Genomic DNA, 23429 nt, shown 5'->3' on the forward strand with positions numbered 1-23429 from the left:
TTATAGTTAAAATCTGAGTGTTAAAAGTCCCGTGCCGGGCTTTCCCGTCAGATGAACTTAGACTCACAGGACTGTCGTTCAAGTTTTATTATACAGCTCGTGTTGTTTATGTCCGCTGCTCAGGTATTTTCTCTGCATTCCCATGTCTTGATTAGTCTATTACTGACTGGGGTGGAGTGAAGTTGAGAATTAATTACTTTACAACAACCATAAAAACAGATTTGTAGCAATAACAAACCAAAGGTAGAAGGTTTACATCCACATGAATGAGTGTTGAAGGTTTCTCCCCTAAGGACAGCTAAATGAGCCGCATTGTTACTAAAAGTCTTGGTTTCTCTGTAGGAAATAGCTTTCAATCGTGTGATTTCTACATCTGTTCATTGAATTAAGACCAATAAATATGAAAAGTCAAAAGAAAACAGGAGGCATAACCACGTAGATGTTTAGGTGGACATTCACCTTAAACCAATTAAAGTTCAAGACATAAATAGCAAGTAAGCAGAAATCAGTACTTAGACATGAATGAGCCGTGAATATCTGTGCTAATGTTTGTGGTAATCCAATCAGCAGCTTCAGATACCTCATGGTGATCCCAGAGGAGTGATCTTGGATTCCAGTGACATAAAACTTAAATTTGATTGCCACTCATTTCTTTTATTTAGTGTTTATTTTCTTTGGAACAGGCACATGGACCACTGCCACGCAGCAGCAGTACATTTACTCAAGTACTGTAACTTTAGTACAACTTTGAGAGACTCATGTTTTTCTTGAATATTTCCATTTATGTCACTTAATACTTTTACTGCATTTCATTTTCAGGCGTTAAAGACAATAAATACATATTACACTTAAAAAAAAAAAAAAAAAACATTTATTTGACAGCTGTACTGTTACTGGTTACTTTGCAGATTTAGATTATCAATAAGAATCATAAATAGACAAATAAATTATGATATATTTTATGGGTTAAGATACAGTATATGAAATAAATAAAAGAAGCTCCATCGTTACCAGCTGCCACATTAAAGTGATGAACACATGAATGCATCAATAACTATAGTTCAATAACAGGATACAGGCCCACTATGACTCTGGAGTGGGATGATGACTGCTTTTACTTTTGCTACTGTAAGTATATATCAATGCTAATGTATTTTCATACTTTTACTATTGTATTTTTATGTAAGTAAAATACCTGAATACGTCTCTCACCCCCGCGTACCGCAGCATGTGCAGTTATCTTGTCTGTTATCTGCTGAAGCTGATGTGGCATTATCAGAAGGTCGCCCAAACGTGACCTCACTGTCATCACGGTGATGCTGTTACCGGTGATTAAGTGGTTCATTTAATCAATACGATAAGACTCACAGTCATGTTGGACAGTCAGCAGAGGGGCTGGTGGACTTTGGTTTAGTTTGCCCAGGTGGCACAATGAGCAGCAAGGGTCAGCACCGTCAGTCCCTCGCCGGAACAAACATCCAATAACGTTTTGTTTCTTTATCTTGTCCAATCAGGTTCACGCCACCGCAGGACTGCATCACCGTGCTGGACTATAAGAGACGTGAGAGTCCTGCAGGAAAGCACCATCCGGTCCAACTCCTCCTGCGGTACAGGTCAGTCCACCTCTGTTCATCTCATTCTCTAATGGGCTTTTGATACACTAAGACTATTCCACAAGTTCTTTTCAAACATGAAACTACTAATTGTGACTAAAGTGCAAAATGTAACTATATATTTATATTATATGTATATGTGTATAACTTAATAACCAGCTACTTGTAGGATTTGCTGCTGAAAGTTTTGATCTTTTAGTTTTCAGTGTCGCACTTTCATGTAAAGTTTTGTCACAATCCCTACTAACATTCAATGTCCCTATTGAAAAGTTTGTGAACAATATTTCCATTTACTTAGTTTCGTTTCATCATTTGCCAAAGAGTTTCTTAAGGGACAACACACACAGCTCAGAAGGACAAATGTAGAAAGCTTGAGAGGAAAAAAAAGCCACCCTGGTATATTTGTATGCACTTAGACGTATAATTACAGGCCTAAAAATGATATAAAATCAGGTTTAACTACACAACACTTGTTTTGTTCATCTGCAGCATTGGTAGTTTTATCTATTTTCTTTACTTTTCACATTACTGCAAACCATTCTGGGGCATGTTGAAGGCTTTTCACATTTTCAGCATGTCGTGGAAAAGCAGTGGTACAGGCTTCTTCGATCTGAATTCACACCTGCTGTGTGAATTTAACTGTGACACTAATGTGGATTACATGTGACCTCTGACAATACCTCTGGTTTTTAACTTTATACTAATATCCTGCACAGTCTGAATTAACACTAAACCAATGTACAAAATATATTTATGATTTTAAATTTAATTTTAAAAATCAAATACCAGACACTTGTGTGGATGGGTAGAAATAAAAAGCCTTTAATAAAAACCAACAATGTTTATTGGCACAGTTGCTTTACTTAAAGTGTCAAAAACATTATAAAGTATGTATTCATAGTAAAAACAAAATCTTTGGGTGTAGCTGCTGGAAAATTATGTAATGTTAATATATATTTATTTATGTTAATATAGAAAAAAAAAAAGATATTTGAGCATAAAGGCTCCCACCTGACCTCAGGACACATATCACACATCTCAAGGTTCACTTCTTGGTGTTTTACTGGAGGTGTTGCCAGGACGCCCCTGATAAGCCAGATACCGTTTACAATGTAACGCGTGGGGTTTGGACAAACAAGCAGTGACTAAAAAATATTTATTTTATTACCTCAGGTTTGGGTTTTCCTGGAGCAGCTTTTATCAGTGAGTCACCTGATTGGGCAACAGGAGGTCTTCCTGCTCTCAACATCTGAAAAATAACATCATGAAACAGCTTCACAGCTGCTTTGTCATCTCTGTCATTTTGGTTTTAGACATTTCAAAGTTTAAATGAACTGCTCTGCTGCCCCAAACAATTGAAGATGAACTCAAGCAAAATTGCAGAGCAGGATGCAGTGGTTACACTGAGCAAAACTGAAGAGAGCAACATGTTGGCACACATAATTAAACAATCTTTGTTTTTGAAGGTCTCCGACACTCAGCAGCCATGAAATTCTCTCTCATCGCCGCCGTCGTCGTGCTCGCTCTGGCACAAGGTATGACCTTCACACAATTACTAGCAAACTTGTTTATTGCATTGTTTTTAAAAAAATATTGACTTCATTTTCTTTTTCTTTTTTTTTTTACTTTGGAAACCCTCAGGAAGCTTTGCACAAGATGTGACTGATCTTGAAAAGCTTGGCAAGTACTTTGAGGACATGAAGACCAAAATCGCCCAGGACCTGACTGAGATTATCCGTACCCAGGACCTGGCAACCCAGGCTCAGTGAGTACAGCGAGACTCCACACTGTGACCTCCTCATGCAGGGTTTAGTGGTGACTCGTGTTCAGGATGATTACAGACTACTTGCTGCTGACCATGTTAAAATTTAAATTAGATTTCATTCTTTTTAAGTGAAGTAAATGCAAGCAAACACAGTGGTGGGATGTAACTATTTACTCGAGCAGTGCGCTCCAGATTTCTCCATGTGGTGGTTCATCATGTTGTTCCTCACAGGACCTTCATCGAGGACAGGAAAACCCAGATTGAGCCCCTGGCCGCTCAGTTCCAGGAGCAGCTGAGGACCGTCGCCTCCAGCGTCGAGCAGCAGATCAAGCCCCTGACCGCCGACGTGCAGGCTCAGATCCAGCCCATGGTCCAGCAGTTCCAGAAGCAGGTGGAGGACCTCTTCCAGAGGGTGATGGGGCAGGCCAGAGCTATTGGCCAGTAAACTGTCCTTCCAAAACGATGCAAATGTGCCACCGCACCACCATCTTGCATGCGATGGCAGGCCTGTACAACAGCCTGAGATGTGTTTAAGTGCCCCAACATTGATATTTATTATCTCTGACCCAAAGCACAATTAAAACTTGAAACACAACCTCAGTGTCATGTTTTTTTTGTGTGTGTTTTTGACCATTTTACCAGTGGAGTTCTGAATTACTTTGCTTTGGCCAACAGAACCCACCACATTTGGGAACTCCTACCATGAACAGGCTTATTCTTCACTAACTTCACTAACAGCCAACAACAGACAGAAGGATTATTTTATGTGTTTTATTCAAGCAAGCAAAGGTCCAGGGAAATTTCACAAGAACGGGCCTCTCCAGCCCAGACATTCAAACATTTAAAAGGGATAAAATGGCAGAAAGGAATGCTTCAAATCTTATTTTGCACAGATTTCTCCTCTAAAACCCCTCATAAATTGATCATTTTCTATTTTAACTTTTTCTCTTTTTTTGGTGCATTTTTTCTTTTTAACTCTGCAAACCAGGCCTGGTGTTTCTGTTCATTTCAGGCCTGACTGCAGACTTGTTTCCATTGGTTTTTTTAATATATTATTTGACTTCTTTTTACTTTGTTTTATGTATTTTTAACTTTTTCCACTATTAAATTCTTTTCTTCATCGGTGAAGCTGGTCTCGCAAGGTTCCCCACTCCTGTGAACAGAAAACAAAAACACCATGACATCAACAACTACAAGCACATCTGCTTCAGAGGGAGAAAAAAAGAAAAAACAAAACACCAGGCTTATGTCAAACCTGTGATTATAACTGTGGATATAACGCTACAGTTGGAGTAACAAGGCTTGTAAATGTACAATTAATTAATGTACAAGTAGAGGGATCATCATGAGGAGCAATAATCTCCCAACAACATCTCCTTGTTAAAAGCAGCTCTGGAAAACTAGCGGTACCTTGGATTCAGACACTTGGGACACCAGCCGAGTTTGTCACTGTCTTCTGGGCGGCCTCCTTGGCCTGGTGGGCCTGAAGCACAGCCACCGCCTCATCCACCTAGAAAGACAAGTTGTTTAAATTTCAGCAACACCACAACATCAAGGTGGGATGATCTCAAAGTGACGACAAGATCCACTTTTCCTGTGTCTTTGGTGGTGGGCATGTTTCCCTGGACGTGTATTAAGACCAGAAAATACTCTCTCCACTCCATGCTCTTTTTTTATTTTTTTTTATTCATCAAATCCTGGTAAACTCTTCTTGGAAACACCACACTTTGTCAATATTAATGACATAAGTGCTTACCTTGGAGCGGAGAGACTCCGGGGACTCCAACATGTGGAGCAGCTCTGAGTTGTCAATCTCCAGCAGCATGCCAGTGATCTTTCCTGCCAGGCTTGGGTGCATGTTCTGGATCAGTGGAAACAGACGCTCACCTAGAGGAGGCACAGATGCAGAGGATTTAAAACAGGATGCAATTAACGCTCAACAGGAACCTGTGACTGAGACAACACTGAGTAACCTCTGCTTTATACAATATACAGCACACAAGGCTGTAAAGGATACTGTCAGTGCGCAGTGAGAGGCAAGCGAACGTGATATGTGGTCATGAAAAGCTGTGGCTGACTCATACCCAGCATCTGCTTCTGTTCCTGTGGTGGAGCGGCAGCCAGCATGGAGGCAGTCAGAGGCTCCTGTCCCTGAACGTGAACAGCAGGCTGAGGGAGAAGGACGCAGGGCATTCAGAGTCACAGAGCATTTTGAATTTTCCCCTTTTCGTTTGGCCTAACAAAGAAAGGTGCTCTCCTGCCTACCTGCTGCATGGTGACTTGTGGCTGAGCAGTCATGTGCTGCTGTGGATTGCGGACTCCTGCTGCATACTTGTACTGGGGGACTCCACGCACAGGGGCGCCTGCTGCAGCGGCTGCGTTGGCTGGTCGGGGGCCCATGGTCTGAGCCGCTGCAAGAGTCGCCAACAGGGGGACAGAAACATCAACACAAGCAGCGGCCACACAGTTAGGCAGACTATAGATTAAGTATAGGTGACTGACCGACGCGCTGGGTGGACATCATGCGGGGCACCTGGGAGGCAGGCCGCATGGTACTGAAGGTCTGAGGGCGCGGTGCTGAGGGACGCATAGCACCCGGCATATTCTGGAAGTCTAAGAACGCACAAACACATATTAGTTTCATGCACAAGTACAAACAACTCCTTTCACTTTGTTTTAATGTGCTTTACAAATGTAAATATACAGTATGATGAAAGAGCAACTTTTAAGGAGCGAGATACTCACGTTGTGGCCGGACACCTTGGGTGGCCCAGCGCGGGCTCGGGCGGAGCTGGGCCATCTGCCCAGCAGCCGGGTAGTAAGCAGCACGGTTCTGGGCCTGAGGTATGGCTGCCATGAAGTAGCCTGAGGGCGGGGCTGGCTGGTAAGGATTGATGACTGGGTTTGGCACTGCACGCACACTGGCCATTCGCTGCATGTACTGGTTGGTCAGGTGAGCTTGACGCTCCTCTTTCCTCTGGGCCAGGGCCACATACAATGGCTTGGTGGCTACAATGCGTCCATTCATTTCTGTGACCGCCTTGGTGGCTTCCTCTGGGGATGAGAAGCAGACAAAGCCGAAACCTTTGCTGCGCCCGCCCTCCATCATGACCTGAGAGTGAGAAAATCAAATGAGACTAATGAATGAATCTGGACACAGATAAAGAATATTAGTGCCGGTAAATGGAGGCAGTATCGCAGCCATCTATTATTTACAGAAGTAAACAACTGAGGTCCTAACCTTGGCACTGGTTATGGTGCCGAACGGCGAGAACTCCTTTCGCAGACGTTCGTCGTCAATTCCATCATCAAGGTTCTTCACGTATAAATTGACACCCTGAAAATAAGGCGATAGTAGTGTTAACTTTTGTGGTTTTGAAAGCACTTCATATTAGGCAGTGACAATGCAGCGCCAACAGCCTGAAAAGTGTCCCTTTATTGTTTATTTCATGTGTTTGTCAGTAGTACATATTTATCCCCAGAATCCACGGTGAAGAAATGTGGGGCCCATGAACTACAGTCATTGTTGCAGCCATTTTGGCCAGTGTTACCCACTGAGGAGGGAGCACTGAATTTGACAAAGCTGCAGTCTTTCAATGCTTCAGATGATATGAATGAAAATAATTAGGTAACTGGAAACAGCCTGAGATGCATCATTTTGTGAATTTGGAAAATAAAATGCACCTGGTAGCGAGTCATTCGGTCTTGTTTCATTTGCTCAAATTTGCGTTTGAGTTCCGTCTGTCGCTCCACCTTTTTCTGGGCACGGCCGACGTAGATTAGCTTGCCGTTCAACTCCTTACCATTCATCTCATCCACTGCCTGCAAGCAAGCAAGAAAACTCCGTCTGGGCAGGGAATGGTGGACATTTCCAGGTGGTCACCAGAAAACTGTTGGTATAAGTCTTACCTTCTGGGCGTCCTCGTGCCTCTCAAAGCTGACAAACCCAAAGCCTCGAGACTTTCCATTGTCATCTGTCATGACACGGATACTCATGGCGTTACCTAAACAGAGACATAACTTTTTGTGAATATGCTTTGCTCTACAATGTTTTACTGCAGAGGATCAAAACACTGTACGTGCAAGTATGTACAGGCACAGACAAAGTTATTTGACATGTCGACACCCTGACTGACCGTATTTATTGAATAGTTCCCTCAGCTTCTCATCATCCATGTCTTCACCAAAGTTTTTTACGTAGACATTTGTGAACTCCTTGGCTCGGGCACCCAGCTCAGCCTCACGCTCCTTGCGAGATTTGAAGCGACCCACGAATCTGCATTGAGATGGACATTTAGCGACATGTTAATACACATCTAGTATATTTATAATTACAGGAATAATAAAAACATCTTCTCTCACCACAGTGCTAAAGACAACAGTGTATGCTCAGTAAACTGTATGAGCCATCGCATCATCAAGTTTGCTCTAAATATCACACAATGTAGACTAAATGAGCTGTGAACGGAATAGCTCAGTCTTGATTTCCCACATATCTTTTTATTCATTTATCTCTCAGTAACGTCAACTGAAACTGCTGAAAGTGCTAAAGCATCATTACACAACCTTCAAATTTCAAATCAGACCAGGCACAATATTAATTCAACAAAGTGCCCCCCAAAGAAAATATTTCACACATTAGTAGGCACCAAAAAAACTGTTTAAAACTAGTTGAAACATTCACTTACACTTTTCGGTCATTAAGCAGCATGCCATTCATTTTCTCAATGGCTCGTTCGGCTGCCTCCTGAGTCTCAAAATGCACAAAGCCGTAGCCTTTAGAGCCATTCTCGTCACAAACCACCTTTGAGGAAGAAGACACATGCTGTTTTAAAGCCACACACACACACACATGCTGTAACGGTATATCAAACCCGAGCTGTCTGATGAATCACACCTTAAATATTAGTGTCCTCTCTTATAGCTTAATTTCAATTCACAGAACAACAGAACTAAACTCCACCCATTATTTGTTTCATTTTCATATCATATGAGTTGACGGACCCATTAGTTCAGTCACTGCACACACATGCACATGATGTCAGTTCCCACAATGCTATACCACAACAATGACAGCTGACCAATCCCCACGTGTCAGGTTAGATACAACAAGTGGGAGTCTGTCGCTGGTCTTTTACCTTGCATGACAGGATGTTGCCAAAAGCAGAGAAGGTGTCATATAAAGCCTTGTTGTCAATGGACTTGTCAAGATTCTTGATAAAGATGTTTCCCACGCCGCTTTTTCTCAGTGACGGATCACGCTGCGACCACATGATGCGCACAGGCCGCCCCTTGATCACATCAAAGTTCATGGTGTCCAGAGCACGTTCAGCTGAGAGAGAGGAGCACAGGAACAGGAGGTTATTTACCATCTGAATTTGCTGACATGCCAGTATACACTTCAGGTGGGGGTGTTAGTTTTGATGGGGTTTCTGGTGCTTAAGGGCGGTTGGGAAACAGAAATGCTAGAGAACTGGATCCTCTGGTTCCCTTGCCCCCCCTCCCCCCCCCCCCACACACACATCATTTCTACAGAGAAAGGTGGTCTACTGGCCATGTTGTCATAGTAGCTAAGCTTATTTACATCAGTTAGTCCTCAAGGTGTACCAAATGCCCCTCTATTGTTTAGTTCATGTGTTTGTCAGTAGTACATATTTATCCCCAGCATCCACGGTGAAGAAATGTGGGGCCCATGAACTACAGAGTCATTGTTGCAGCCATTTTGGCCAGTGCTACCCACTGAGGCGGGAGCACTGAATTTGACAAAGCTGCAGTCTTTCAGTGTACTTGACCAGGTGATATGAGTGAAGATAGTTAGGACTGGAAGCAGCTATTAAACTATGAAACCTTATTATCCTCGGGCCACACAAAAAGACAGCCAATGTTGTTATGGTAGTAAAACAAATTTTTCATCTGTTAGTCAACCTCCTGTAAAACTCTTTGCTCTGGGGCAGCTCAATAGTACAGGTTACTGCATTGATCTACTTCCCCTGGTCTACAGCTTGAATCTGGGTCCTTCTGGTCACAAGTACGTCTGCATAACAGCATGAGCGATCTCTGGAAGCTTGCCGACTGAGACCAGTGCAAATTTTTGAAAGTTTGATTAGATTTAACTAACTGAATATGGGTGGCGGTTTGTTCTGCAGATAAAATGGTGGCAACCTTACTTTAACTGTATGACTTATGGCTGAATTTAACAGCCATTTTCATTTCAGATTATTACATCCTTCATGACCTGAATGATAATTTGATAAAAGAGAAATGTCAAAAATAACAACAACAACATTGTTTTATTTTTTAACATTTGCCAAGAATGCCAACATATTAACTTCACCATCACCATCATAAACTCCCATTTGAAGAGCTGGTACCAATGTATTTTTGGCATTTTCACTGTGACTTAGTTATTGTTATTGAACAATCAACTTTTTGTAACTTGGCTAATGAATTTATTGACCAGTCATTTCCTATTAAGCCAAAATAGTTTTATGGTATTAATGAATTAGGAAGATTTTTGCATCATTGTGACTGTGCATCTTTATTTAATTACCTGGATTCAGAGTTTTCCCAATGGAGTTTGAGAAAATGTACCAAATCTCATACTGTATATTGATAGTTACCAGCATATAAAATTACATACACCATGACAGTGGATTTTTTCTATATGATCCCCACATCTTTACAGTTCTATTAGGAGGCTAGTTGTGAAAAAGCCTCCACAGCATACATCTTAGTAGAGGAACAGAAACACACCCAAGAAAAGCAGCTGCAGACGTGCTCTTATCAATGGACTGCAGAACATACTTTGTGAAGGGTAGATATTTGGTTGTTGGGGCTGATATAATCTATCATTTCTGGGAACTGACATGCCATTTCTTCTATAGATTTAGAGATGAATGTTCCTATCACAACAAAGCTGACTGTCAAGCACACTGGGAAGTTTACATTCAGTTAAATGTTGTGTCAGCACTGTAGGCTGGACAGCTGGGGTGTTGTCCTGACAGCCCAGAGGTTTAAATAGAGACACTGACTACTCAGCTAGCAGCCCTCTGCTACATTACTGGGGTGGGCAGAGCAGATCAGAGCAAAGCAGGGCGGATGTGGTGCTTTTTTTGTTTTTTTAGCTACGCCACTGCTGGGAGGTTCAAGTGAGGAGACCCTACCGACAACATGTCGGCCGCAGTCACGTGTAGTGGGAAAGAGGCAGCAAGCTCTCACTTGTCACCGACTGTCATTTAAAAACACTCATTTAAACACATTTTAATCGGTATGTCGATAAATCACCTACCGTCCGCTGGCTGTTGGAAGTTGACATAGGCGTATCCAAGGGAGCGCCGGGTGATCATGTCCCTACAGACCCGGATCGACAGGATAGCTCCGGCTGGGCTGAATTTCTCGTACAGCATGGCCTCGGTCACATCTTGATGCAGATCCCCGACGTAGAGGGAGGCCATGGGGTAACTGGGAGCACTGGGGTTCATCTTAGTTGGCCGTAGAGGCTGGAAAAGTACTTGGACGAAGCTCGGTTTTCTTAACGGAAAAAGTTTTGGGCTACGAAGCGGACGCTAACGGTCACTAACGTCACGTCAGTTCGGGGCAGAATTCTGATGGAGGACGTTAGCAACCGCTGGCTTGTCAGTTGAAGTGGTTTTGAGTAAAAATTATAAGATGAATTTATTAAAACGACACAGCGTCGACTTCTAATGGGGTTAAAAGTGTTATTCGGATTTGACACAGCAATAGTAAAAGCAAATCTAATGTTACTTTGGCCTCGCTTCTGAACCAGTAACACGTCGACTGACAAATTCGAATTATCGTTAGGCAGCCCCTTCTTATACGTTACCGTCCAGTCCTCGAATGTCTACTCCAGCTTCACCGACTTGTTACAAAAAGAAAAAATTATTTTTTGGTTTTTTTTTTAATGTTTTGAATTTTTTTTTGTATTTTTATTTTTTTATAGAATGTGTGCCGAGCGAGCTCAGGAGCACACACGCACTCACACAGCACTAACAGCCGGGGTTGAGGGGGAGGAAGCAAGGAGGAAGTAGTCTTATATATACTAGCGTCCACGTCACCGAAATGGACCAATCACCTTCCAGTACGGCTGAAAAAAAAGTCAACAAAGGGGCGTCGACCACAACTGTACGCATGATGATGAAATCATGTAAAAACGTATTGTTAAAGCCTGAAATTGACTTATTGTATTGACAGTACCCTATTGTTTAGCGCTGCTGCATGTGGACGACTTGGATCGCAGTGGTTGGGATCCACAGGCGCCCTGGGAGCCTAATCAGCCACCCATGCTCGTTGCTAAATAGAGTACAGTAGTAGGAATGTCATGGGCTGGTCGTGCCTTGGGGTGTCACATTTTACTGTAATGTCACGCATGGCATTCCTCATTTGATAAGTCATCCAGCAAATGTCATGTGTAGAGGCGCATCACATGCCAACCCTTTACGCTTCAAGTACCCTTTTTGACATTAGTGGTGTTCAGCCTTCACACAGCATAGCTTATCATATGAAAGACAGAGCCTAGTTACACCCCTCTGTATATGCTTTTGTCTTTGAAGGCCACTGATCAAAGCTTAATTGCTCACAAATGTCACTGAAATGTGTCTATTAATTGAAGACATTACATCTTGATATTGTCTAATGCATTAGGCTTATTGTTGCTTATAAATATGAGGTTAACAGCAGTGGTGCTTGTGATCTGCATGGCTGTGAAGAGGAAAAATCAAATCAAGAGACTTGGCACACTGTCATCTCTCATGTGAGTTAGACATTTTTTAAAATCACATTTGGTTTCAGCAGGGTTGAACAAATCATTTTGAGGTTTGTGTAGAGATAGATTTAAAGAGAGATTTGTCAAAATGAATGGGTGACCATTTTCTGAGTTTCGTGGCACATCCCTTCATAGCCATCGACGTCTGCAGAGGGCAGTGTTGTCGGTGAAATGCATGCTTCCATCTAAAATCACTCTGCAGCCTCTTCAAGGTCCAACTTCTGACAGCTTAAATTTTGCATCTATGATTTTTAAGTCACCAGAACCAAGGGAGGCAATGAAACTAGTGGTAGTATAACAGTATTTTATCATGTCAGCCTGTCTTCATCTGGTACAAGTCTAAATGTGTGTGGGCCTATAATATTGGTAAAAATGATGAATGTATTCATCTTGATATGAGGATATTTGAAATGTTTGCCCTAAATCATTATGCTGCACATTACAGTTCTTCTTACTCTCATAAGTAAGGGTCCATTTCTCTTCGATATTAAAAAAATACCACAATAGACAAACTGTACATTCATTCCTAAGGTTACGAATCAGGGTTAAATGTCTCGCATAGCAGTTTCGATCTAAGAGATCATACAAAGCTTTAAAGCAGCCACTGTTGTGCTCAATGAATGCTCTTCTTAGCTGTAGGTGATGTCCTCATTTCTTCACGTAATCATGGCTATGTTGTCAGATCACTGTGAGGATACGTCAGTGTGAGCTGGAATGGTGAATAGTGGCAGACTGAGCTGATTGAACCATTAGGGGCCCGACTCACATGCATTTATATACTGTAAGAATGTCATTCAATGTGTATAGAGAGAGCAAACAAACACATTGAGCACATCACACTTGATTTTAATGTTTTAATTCCACTTACATGAAAGCACATAACCAAATAACGTACTCAGAGTGTAACTCGCAAATTCTGAATCCTGCATCCCATCTTTTTAAAACCAAGACATTGTAATTAGAAGAAACTGGCACTACTTTGTTACTACTAATGGTCATAACGTAGCTTTCTACCAAGTTACTTGAATAGTCAGTTTATATTTAGCATTATTTTAGTTTGTCTTTTCACAATGTTCTTTCAAGGAAGGTAAATGTTACTGTAAACCACCTGGTTCGAGCTAAATCCTAAGCAAAAACTGCCAGTTTCAAAGCACGGCTAACCCTCACACCATACTACTGAGAACCACATACATTCCAGGAGTCAAAATCAAGAGTCAAAGGGAATAAAATACACAAAAAGAAAATACAAAACACCTGAATAGAAAAGAGTAGAAAGCCACATAAAAGCACATGGCAAAAGTATCCTCTGTACTGCTGAAAAGATAAAATATCAAAAGTTACAGTATCGAGCCATTTTGTCAAGTTGTTCACTTTATCATAGGCTTTCTATACCTTGTCATGTGTTATGGAAAATTGCAGGAAATTATAGTCTACACATTTCACAGAGAGTGAAAAGTTGTCAGTAAAATGGAACGCAATCCTCTTGACAAAACTATCAACCAAAGTTGAACTAGTTTTCGCAAGTGGCCATGCCTACAGAAAACCTTTCCTACGCCCGAATGCACATAGAACCCACTGAGCCATGACACATGTACCATCCATAAAAACACTACCTGCTACGCCGGACACTGACAGGGCTGAACAGGGATGGACACAAGCAATATGGTAATAGATCTTTACCTAGATTAATTCTGCCTTCTATATCACTGCTATTGCCGGATGAGACCGAAATTTTAGTGAATTCAGACCGCTGTGACCATTTTTACAGCTTACGTGCTTCAAAGGACTTTTGTAGACCCAAGTGTCACAAAGATTGTAAATGTTTAGTCCAAGTAAAAACATACAAATTATCAAAATTACAGTTAGAGGTTTCCTTTGTGTTTTCCTGCAACAGCAGCAGTTTGCTACAGTGAATAAGGTTAAAGAGCGTGGGACTGATTTGGATCTAAAGGAGGGATTTCACCTGGACTAAATCATGGACAAGAAACAAAATAAAAAAATAAACATCCACTGGTTCACACAATGAGTAATGTCAACAAAAAAAAAAGATCTATTCCATTCTTTTCTCTGTGGAGGTGTTTATACAATTAACACACACACTTCAATGTATCTGCACACACATACTGTACTTTACACATTGTGAGTGGAGTGTAAACATACATATCTGTGCATGTATGTGCAAACACAACCACACACACAACTTAGGCTGGTGAGAGGTAAAAAATGTGTGTTTTTGTTTTGTTTTTGTTTTTTTCTGAAGTTCATTTCTTCTCAGCTACCTGCTCCTGCTCCGGCTCCGGCTCCTGCTCCTCTCCTTCACCCTGGGCGTCTGACATCCACAGCTGCAAAGAAAGAATTCTGGGATAAGCGCACTCCAACAAGCGAAGGAGAAAAACAGTTTCCTCTCAAATATTTAGGTGAGTCTGATGAGTGGAGGGAAACTCAACAGAATCAGCAGAGAGAGATCGAGGCCAGCAGAGAGGGAGAGTAAAAGAAGCATATGACATGCGTGGAGATGAAGATGAGACACTCACTGTGAGATTGTCACGCAGCAGCTGCATTATCAAGGTGCTGTCTTTGTATGAGTCACTGTTGAGGGAATCCAGCTGGGAAATGGCCTCATCAAACGCCTGCACGTGACAAGGTGAGAGACAAGACATTAATGCGCCCAAAGCCAGTGTGCAAGTGACTGTAAATAACAATCATGATTAGTAAAAACATTGGCAGGCAAAAGTGAAATGGCAATTATTTGAATAAAACACAACAGCAAACAGTTATTAATAACATATGTATATGTTTTTTTTTTTTTTTTAATTTTCAGTACACCTGCCATTTATAAAAACCGTAATTAAAAGTCCTGTTAGGGTCAGAGAACTTGCCACTTGATATTGGTCTTAAGGTGAAGCAGAAACAACAGAAAAAGCAGATCTCTGTAGTTTCATTGTCAGTGGTAACACAAATCCACAGTTTGTTGTCTTGTTCAGCAATTAAAGAAACAGTTTGACATTTTGAGAGATATACTTAAAAGCTCTCTTACCGAGATTTTTTGTCAGTCCCCCCCCCCCCAAACTGATTCTTGATAATGTTATCGACAAGAGTTAAACGTCCTATTTTAATTGGTCTGAACCATCCATGCATTCACACTAAAAACGAACCAAATTATGGTTCAATATAATGATGTGATGATTTGGTTCAATCTGAGACCACCAGGGGGAGGTCCAAACTTAAAAGTCAGAAGGCCTTGACACAAAAACGTTGCGTGTGAAAAGGCCCTTACACAAAAAGACTGATTGCACCCTAATGTCTGTATGGTAAACATAAGGGTGCAGCCAAACACCCACCAGCACCACTGCAGCCTTGTAGTTACCGCACAGACATGAGGGTGGTATCCATCCACTCATCTAGCCCTGGAAAGAAGGCAAATAAACACACTTCACAGAATGTTGAACTACTCCTTTAAGTCTCAGACCATTTCCAATTGTATCCAGGTCAATGCAAAGTCCCCACGAAGGCTTTGAAGCCAATTTTACATGTGGCCATGTGTAATTACTGGCGTCCATCACGTGATGCAATTAGGCCCAAAAAGACTTTTTTCCATTAACTCACACTGTAAAAGAGACATCCGTAAATCAGTGGATACATTTTTTTGAAAAATGATCAGAATTTGATCCGTTCCATACGATAACGTTGGGAAAATCTATAAGAGCTGCAAAATTAAATAATTTTATACCCATTCAAGTTAGCGTAAGGCTAATCAGAAGTTAGCTGGCTCAGGGGGCCTGAGATGCTAGTACATATTATGTATCCAACAACATGGAAGATTTGGGCACTTTCACATCCGGGAAATTGAACTTTATTTGGCCTCATTCGCTACTAACAACTTTCATAGGAATGAACAGAGCACCGCCTCCAACGCTCCAGTTCTCTTTACACATCCATGGTCAATTCCAATAAAATGAAAAGGCCGAACATTACTGGGACATCTGAATAGTGCAGAGCCATCGTTAATGCTATAAGTGAGACCTGTACTGTCTCTGCTATGACTAGTCAAAGTGCCTGCTATGAAAAAGGCCTATAGCGTTCCACTTGTATCCAGTCTCCGACCGGATGGGTAAAGTGACTGAAGCAAAAGAGTGTCAGTCATAAAAACCAGAGTGAACACAGAAGTGTTCCAGACCACCAGCCCAACGTTAACCTCATGTTAAACATGTCATCATATTCAAGACAATTCATCTTTTCCAGGACAAAAAAAAAGTAGATGGAGTCAGAGAGAAACTAAAATAAAGAAGTGGATGGTTCTTACATTCTTGGCCAGTGCGCAGGCCTGTTCAGGTGAGTTGACGATCTCGTAGTAGAAGACGGAGAAGTTAAGAGCGAGGCCTAGGCGGATGGGATGTGTAGGTGGCATTTCTGAGCAGCTGATATCCAGGGCCTGCTGGTAGGCGTCTTGTGAATTAGTGATGATGGCTGCGGATAGGAAGACAGTCGAGTCAGGAAGCAGATATTCCAAATGGGAAAAAACAAGATTTGGTTTGTTCACTTTACTTCGTACCTGCCCTGAATAGCAGCACACACCACTATGCACCATTTGTGTGTGCATGATGGTGCAGGTTACTGCTTCTCAAACGTCCTCCAGGCAGGACTGCACTTAGTGGTTATTCCGCTTATCAATGAATGTGCTGATTTTCTTGATTAATCATTTGGTTAATAAAATGTCAGAAATGATCATAATTCCCCTAAACTCCAACGTGATGCCATTAAATTGTTTACTTTCTCCGACCAAAAAACCCAATCACATTGAGTTTACTATCACATGAAACCAGTTGTTTGCCAATACTCATTTTGGGCTTGGGCCAGAATTATGTAGTTAAAAAAAGTTATTTCAGCAGCATGAATTACAAACAGCAATACTAATGTTATAAAGTAATCAATCAGAATAAATAGAAAAGAACAAGACTCTGTCCTCAAAACCACAGTAACCAAGCACTGTAAGTGCATGTGTTAGGATAAAGCTATTGAGAAAGGCTTTAGATCAATGTCTCGTCTGAGCTCATACTTCCGTCACGTACAGCCAAAACCCAGATTGGAAAACTATGTCAGATTTGCTTAGACAGTTATGTGGTCCATGCAGGAGAAAGTGACTGCACTCATTTCAATGTTATTGACATAGAGCTGAAAGACGCTGCATGTCCAACACAATCTGAAATTGAGGAGCAAAGAGGGGGGAAAAAAAAAACACCAAACCATCAAGGCAGTTCGGGTTGCCATGACCACCAAAGAAACTCTAAAAATGCTGCCTCCTGGCAACCAGCAGCCAACACCCTGGTGCTGCTCCTGTTGCCATGACAACCCAGCAGCAGCCCTCGCCTGCACTCTGGCTGACAGTTGTAGGTCAAGGACGGGGAGGGTGTCAGAGTTCTGACCACATCCAACACCTGGAGCGAGCCGGATCTCGGCTTTTTAACCGTTTATCAGCACATTCACCCCACCCTTCGACAGATGTGTAACAGACTATTGCCATAGAAACAAAGGGCTAGATCACACGGCAGTGCCTGTTTTTAGCAGCAGGGGGTACCATTTTTACGTTTTTCATTCGTTTGAAGTGTCTAGCGTACTGGTCGTGTACCCTTAGCACAATAATCTCATAACAATAATCTCCTTGTGCCGCCTGATTTCCTCAAGTGATTCCAGGAGAGACGGAGATGGAGAAAGCGCTGAATTACAGCAAAAGAAAACCTCCTCCAAAATGATTGCTACAGGACACACAGAGCTCTGCTTTACTTACACCCCTTTTTATCTCCAGTGGCCACCTCAGCCAGGTAGCGGTAGTAGTCTCCCTTCATCTTCAAGTAGAAGACTTTGCTGTCAGCAGGCGTGGCACTGGGGATCAGATGTTTTTCAAGCAGGGCCTGCAAGTCAAGGTGTGCAACATTAGTGGGGAAATGTGTGGACACAGAACTGCACAAACAGTTACAAGTCAGTTCATGAGTTAACACAACGCTGACAACAGTACTTGGAGACATATGTTCAGGTGTGCTGGACCTGAACTACAGTCAGCATACTTGCTTTAAAGGACAACTCCATTTTCACTGATACAGGCTGTTTGTCCTGCATTTCTTTATCTTAACATCCCTGTCGGTCATTTTCTAGGTCTTTCATTGCTTTATTCTGAGATATGTTGACCTATTTATGTTGGTTCACTAAAATAAACATTTTGAAACGAACACTGTGTAAATTGAGCTCTGAAGCTCACTGAAGTTTGTGTCTGTGGAGATAAATGCGTGTGAACGAGCCAAACAGTTGCATACAAACTTTGATAGTGGAGCATGTTTGAAAAGGATGGACTCATTTCCCCTTTAAAGATCACAGGTTTGCGTCCTGGAGTGGCAGTTAATGTACGAATACAAGATGTATCCAAATACTAACAGTCATCTGTGTGATATTCAAACATCTGTATGGGCAGGGAGCCTTCATTTGCTTAAGGTATCGCTTGTCTACATGATAAGAAGACTTCAACCATGAAGCTTTAGCTAGTGTCATAGACATATTGTTAAACACTGTCAAAACCATGTTTTTATTATGTATAAAATACTTTCTGATTACCGAGGGTAATCAACGGCACAGATATTGGACATTCACTGACTGTGCACCCTTAAATAAAGGCTTAACATGTCCTTTTCACCCCATTAGCTGAAGGTTTACATTTCATGGATGGTTTACATGGATGTATTCCTTGAACTGGATACCAGACTTCAAGATGGCGATCATTCATTTAAAAAACTTAAATGAGTCAACTCTTTTACAGATGGTTAGAAAGGCAGTTGATGGGGAAACTCTTTATGTGCCATTGGGGATTTATATTGCAGTGTGGAGACTGGCTCCTTGGGTCAAATATTGGACATAGCCTGCTTTCTTAATACATCCATGACCCTTAGCCAGCACAGAAGTGCTGCAATCAGTGAACACAGGTTGCTACAGTGGCGGCTGAGTATTTTTCTTCTGCACCACATGGCACAGAAGAAAAAAAATGTATGAAAAAAGATACTTGGAAATGGTTTCAAACTGGAATCACTTCTTGGTTCCACTACATAGCTATATGTAGCTGTAGTGGTCTCTGTTTCCACGTGGCACCATTTGTCGTTTTAACAACTAGATGGAGTAATTCCTTTGAAAATGTACTTCTCACCTTCTGCCCAATCCCTAAGCCAGGTTATTTCAGATCTAATACTTCCAGTTCTCACTAGAAAACAGCCATCTCCTCTAACACCACCACCTCCTACCTGCCCACCCCTCTCAATCGTCTCTGCTTCTTACCAGTACATCGTTGCAGATTTCATTCAGCTCATTCTCAATCTTTAATCTGTACTCCTTGGCCAATGCCGTCTTGGCGGTGTCATCAGACTTCTGCTCTATGCTGGACACCACCCTCCAGGAGGACCTCCTAGCCCCCACCACATTCTTGTAGGCAACAGAGAGCAGGTTGCGCTCCTCATTGCTGAGCTCCGAGCCCTGCTCCGTAACAGCCTTCATGGCTGCGGCCATGTCATCGTAGCGCTCAGCCTGCTCGGCCAGTTTGGCCTTCTGTACCTGCTCCTCCTTGTCTGCCATGGCTCCTGTGTGGGCTGAGGAAGGAAGGACAGGGGAGAGGGAGCCGGGGAAGGACAGAACAAAGGGGACAGGAGACGGATTAGGAAGACACAGGAGAGAGCGTTGGGGGAGGGCAGGAACAAGGAGAGAAAGAGGAGCAACGTGATGGGGACGGGGGGGAGGGATTTGATCATTTCACTTGAATGAAGTAGGACTACAGTGCATGTAAACGCAGATCTCTGCACAACTTCCTGTATAACCTGATTTCTGAGGGTAACCTGGTTTCTGGTATGTATGTAAAGGGGCATTTGCACATACAAAAAGAAGCAGTCAGTCAACAGGGACTAAATACTTTGACCACTCTCTAATATAAATGAAGAATATCACACAGACAAAACGTCCATGTCACATGAAACATTCAATGCAGAGGTCAGTATCACTTGGATCACATTAAGTATCACATTAGTCATTACAACATTTTCTGCTATAATCCTACCAGTGTGTCAGTGTCTCACAATGCTTGGGAACATTTTTCAATGGTGGGTGAGTGTTGGGCGTGTGCACACCAAATTTGTGTTTTTTGGATTTCATCCAGCTTGGCTCATCTGCACTCAGACTGGCACAGACTTGATTTACACTGATGATTAATTCACTTGGCATCCAGGTAAATTAGAAATACAACAAGAGAAAGTGGTTATAGAGGTTTTACTTTGTCGTAAAAGTGAACCAATCTGGAGAAGGTCTATCTCCAGACATCAACATGATAGCACTTCCAAAAAAAGTGTGGTAGTAGTTCAGCCACAATATTGAAAATAGAAAGTTCAATTATGGTTGTAGCAAATGATCCTTTTTGTTATCTATCCATTACTACACATTATTTTAGGTTGCTTTATTTAAAAGGCCACTTATCGATTATACTAATCTGAAGATTTCTTCTAGATTAATTGCTTGTGCTATGAAATATAAAATGTAATGATGCTGAGAAATAATGAAAAATAAATATTGCAATTTCCCGAGCCGAAGGTAACTTCTTCATTTTTTGGGGCTGCAACTGATGATTATTTTCATAATCAATTACTACGCAGATTATTTTCAAGATGAATCGAGATTTTGTCGACAAAATATCACAAAACGGAGAAGAATTTCCCACAGCACAAACTGACATCTGCTAAATTAATGTGTGAATCAGTCCAAATCCCCAAACCATCAAAGATAACAGAGAAGCGCAGGAACAGGAAATCCACATATTTAAGCAGATGGAACCTGAAATGTCTGGCATTTATGTGTGAAAAATGACTGCAAATAGTTACATGTTAATTTTCACTTAAGAATAGCAGTAAATCCTGGCATTATCGAAGCTGAAACAAATGGATGTTTTACATTTTTACTTAATGAATGGTTCTTCGCTGATCCAAACACTTGCATATTAATCCTCCTAATAATTTCAGCCGTATGTTATATAATTAAAATGTACAGTCTAATGCAACTAAAACTTGACCTTTAGAATAATGCATGCGAGATAATTGTGCAGTAACCTATAAATATGGTCATTATTTCTCTTAATATGTTCAGACCGCTGATTAGACCCAATTCTCTAGCTACTTCCTGGGTAAGAGATTTTACAATGTCCACACTTTATCTCATATTTAGGACTGTTACAGTGCACATGCAACCATAAAATAATGCACATTATTCCTTAAAGCTACCTTTGTACACACACAGAAATACCAAACCTATGAGAGCTCTATTCTCAAAAATCACACGACAGTGAGTCAGATTTGCCAGCACGCAGACACCTGCACTCTTCTGAGGAATGTCGGCCACCCAGTTTCACTTAAAACACATACACACACACACACACACACACACACACACACACACACACACACACACACACACACACACACACACACACACACACACACACACACACACATATATACACACACACATATATACACACACACACACACACACATATACACACACGCACACACACACCTGCCCACCGGGCTGATGCTGTGTACAGTAAGCATACCCGCCTCCAAGAAAATAGCCTTCATCTAAGATTGAGCTTTAATATGCTCAGTGTTTGGTGTGAGGATGCTTAATAACGCAGCAGATGGACGGCAGAGACCCAATAATGGTGTCAGTCCAACCGGAATGAAAGGAGCCTAGCTTAGTTCAGTCCAAAGTGAACGCCCTTTTTCGCTTCCCGGAAAACAAACCAGAGCTGATGTTTTTTTTCCCGAGATTTAAGCATTCATTTTAGGCTGCTTCATTTACGAAAAAGGCCATTTCGTACACCCGAGAGGTGCCTCCTAACCGCGGCGGGTAAAAAAAATAGATGGGTTAAAGTGCAGCAACGCTTCCCCATTCAGTGAGCGCCGAACAATGACTGAGCAGCGGCGCATCACTGGTTTCCTCCTACAGCCCCGGCAGCAGCGATTCGTGCGGGATTTTAAAAGAGGTCCCCGAAGCACACGTCGCTTAATTCAACGGTGTTCCGTCGAAAATTGCCGCCCAGCATCGGTAGTAAATAAAAGCGAACCAACCTGTGAGTGTCGTTAGACGATGTTGTTCCTGATTCCCGACCGCACAGCTGATGATCTCTCCCGCTCGTCCACGGGGTTTCCCTCCAATCAAAGACACAGCAGCAGGGTCGCTACGGGACGGGTGACGTCAGACCCGGGTTGCTGGGGCAACAGAATTTACAGGCGAAAAAATGTCTTAAAGCCTCTAAACTAAACACTAAACAGTTTAAAACACGGTGAAACAGCGCCTGGTGCATCTATTAGATCAGTATATTTACTATAATTTATGTTCTCAAATAAGTAAATAAACTGTTTGTGTCCGTCGCCCCACTTTTTGGTTTTCTGAAATCGTCTAACTGTGAGTCCACAAAGTCTTACTGTTGCATGAATGTAAAGCAAACAACATATAATACACATACCAAAAATAGGTCGGCATATCCGGAAATCCACACGTCCCTGCCCTTTTATTGGTCGGTATTTATGTGTCCACACTGACAAAAAGTGAGCAACAAAGCTGAACAAAGTAAACACACATTTGACTTAAGCAAAAAAGAGGTAATTTAAGGCCTATGTACAATATAAATATATATATAAGTATATATGTTAAAAACTATGGCAAGTGAGTGTGAAGAACACAGTTGTGCAATGATGCTGATGAAAAACAAACACTAGCTGTAGACTTTATTTTGATTTGGAGTCACAGCATCACATCACATAGAAGCTTTCGACAAAAATATAAATATATAATATAAATATAAAATATAAGATGCTCTCCCTTTCCCTCAAAAGGGGCGTGGTAATGAGAGCTACTCTGAATGACGTAATGTTGATCTGATCTATGAGCGTTTGCGAAGGCTCATGGGAGATGTAGTAGATCCTTGCTATGATGAGAGGGCGTTCAAACTGTACTCCTAAATATAGTAGCAGATGGCGATGTCTCTTGAAATGGGGGCAGAAAACAGTACGTTTCAGAAAGAATCATGAAAGAACTCCTTAATTAAAAATATTATCGCGAAAGGAGCAGAATCTAAGCCACAAGCAGGGAGGGACCGGCTCTGAATCAAACAACCTCCCCCCAAATTCATCTAGTGAGTACAAGTGTCCTAAATGCTGGTGACTATCGGTTGCTATGGAAACTATGTCTCTTG

At 41.8% G+C, this 23429-nt stretch overlaps 3 protein-coding genes and 2 non-coding genes across 5 annotated transcripts; 1 reads left to right on the forward strand and 4 right to left on the reverse strand.

The window, feature by feature from the left end:
* Positions 1 to 1546: 1546 nt before the first annotated feature.
* Positions 1547 to 3973, forward strand: LOC139215711 (type-4 ice-structuring protein LS-12-like). The gene is made up of 4 exons (XM_070846755.1): positions 1547 to 1613; positions 3080 to 3148; positions 3255 to 3378; positions 3610 to 3973. The coding sequence occupies exons 2-4, from the start codon at positions 3100 to 3102 to the stop codon at positions 3821 to 3823; spliced, it is 387 nt and encodes a 128-aa protein (XP_070702856.1). The 5' UTR covers positions 1547 to 1613; positions 3080 to 3099; the 3' UTR covers positions 3824 to 3973.
* A 162-nt stretch (positions 3974 to 4135) lies between these two features.
* Positions 4136 to 11393, reverse strand: pabpc1b (poly A binding protein, cytoplasmic 1 b). The gene is made up of 14 exons (XM_070846100.1): positions 10667 to 11393; positions 8517 to 8710; positions 8067 to 8182; positions 7515 to 7654; positions 7288 to 7382; positions 7063 to 7200; positions 6620 to 6715; positions 6124 to 6490; positions 5881 to 5991; positions 5644 to 5789; positions 5463 to 5547; positions 5135 to 5265; positions 4789 to 4888; positions 4136 to 4531 (listed from the first exon to the last, which is right to left on the reverse strand). The coding sequence occupies exons 1-13, from the start codon at positions 10857 to 10859 to the stop codon at positions 4796 to 4798; spliced, it is 1905 nt and encodes a 634-aa protein (XP_070702201.1). The 5' UTR covers positions 10860 to 11393; the 3' UTR covers positions 4136 to 4531; positions 4789 to 4795.
* On the reverse strand, positions 6832 to 6966 carry LOC139216085 (small nucleolar RNA SNORA5). The gene has a single exon (XR_011585546.1). It is a non-coding gene; the product is annotated as a small nucleolar RNA SNORA5 (small nucleolar RNA).
* On the reverse strand, positions 9015 to 9151 carry LOC139216084 (small nucleolar RNA SNORA5). The gene has a single exon (XR_011585545.1). It is a non-coding gene; the product is annotated as a small nucleolar RNA SNORA5 (small nucleolar RNA).
* Positions 11394 to 13000: 1607 nt separating the features above from the next.
* Positions 13001 to 22436, reverse strand: LOC139215199 (14-3-3 protein zeta/delta-like). The gene is made up of 6 exons (XM_070846080.1): positions 22303 to 22436; positions 19475 to 19782; positions 17946 to 18069; positions 16464 to 16627; positions 14695 to 14790; positions 13001 to 14502 (listed from the first exon to the last, which is right to left on the reverse strand). The coding sequence occupies exons 2-6, from the start codon at positions 19766 to 19768 to the stop codon at positions 14422 to 14424; spliced, it is 759 nt and encodes a 252-aa protein (XP_070702181.1). The 5' UTR covers positions 19769 to 19782; positions 22303 to 22436; the 3' UTR covers positions 13001 to 14421.
* Between the last annotated feature and the right edge of the window lie 993 nt (positions 22437 to 23429).

Source organism: Pempheris klunzingeri, chromosome 16 (assembly GCF_042242105.1).
Source record: "Pempheris klunzingeri isolate RE-2024b chromosome 16, fPemKlu1.hap1, whole genome shotgun sequence".
In the NCBI taxonomy this organism is placed as follows: Eukaryota; Metazoa; Chordata; class Actinopteri; order Acropomatiformes; family Pempheridae; genus Pempheris; species Pempheris klunzingeri.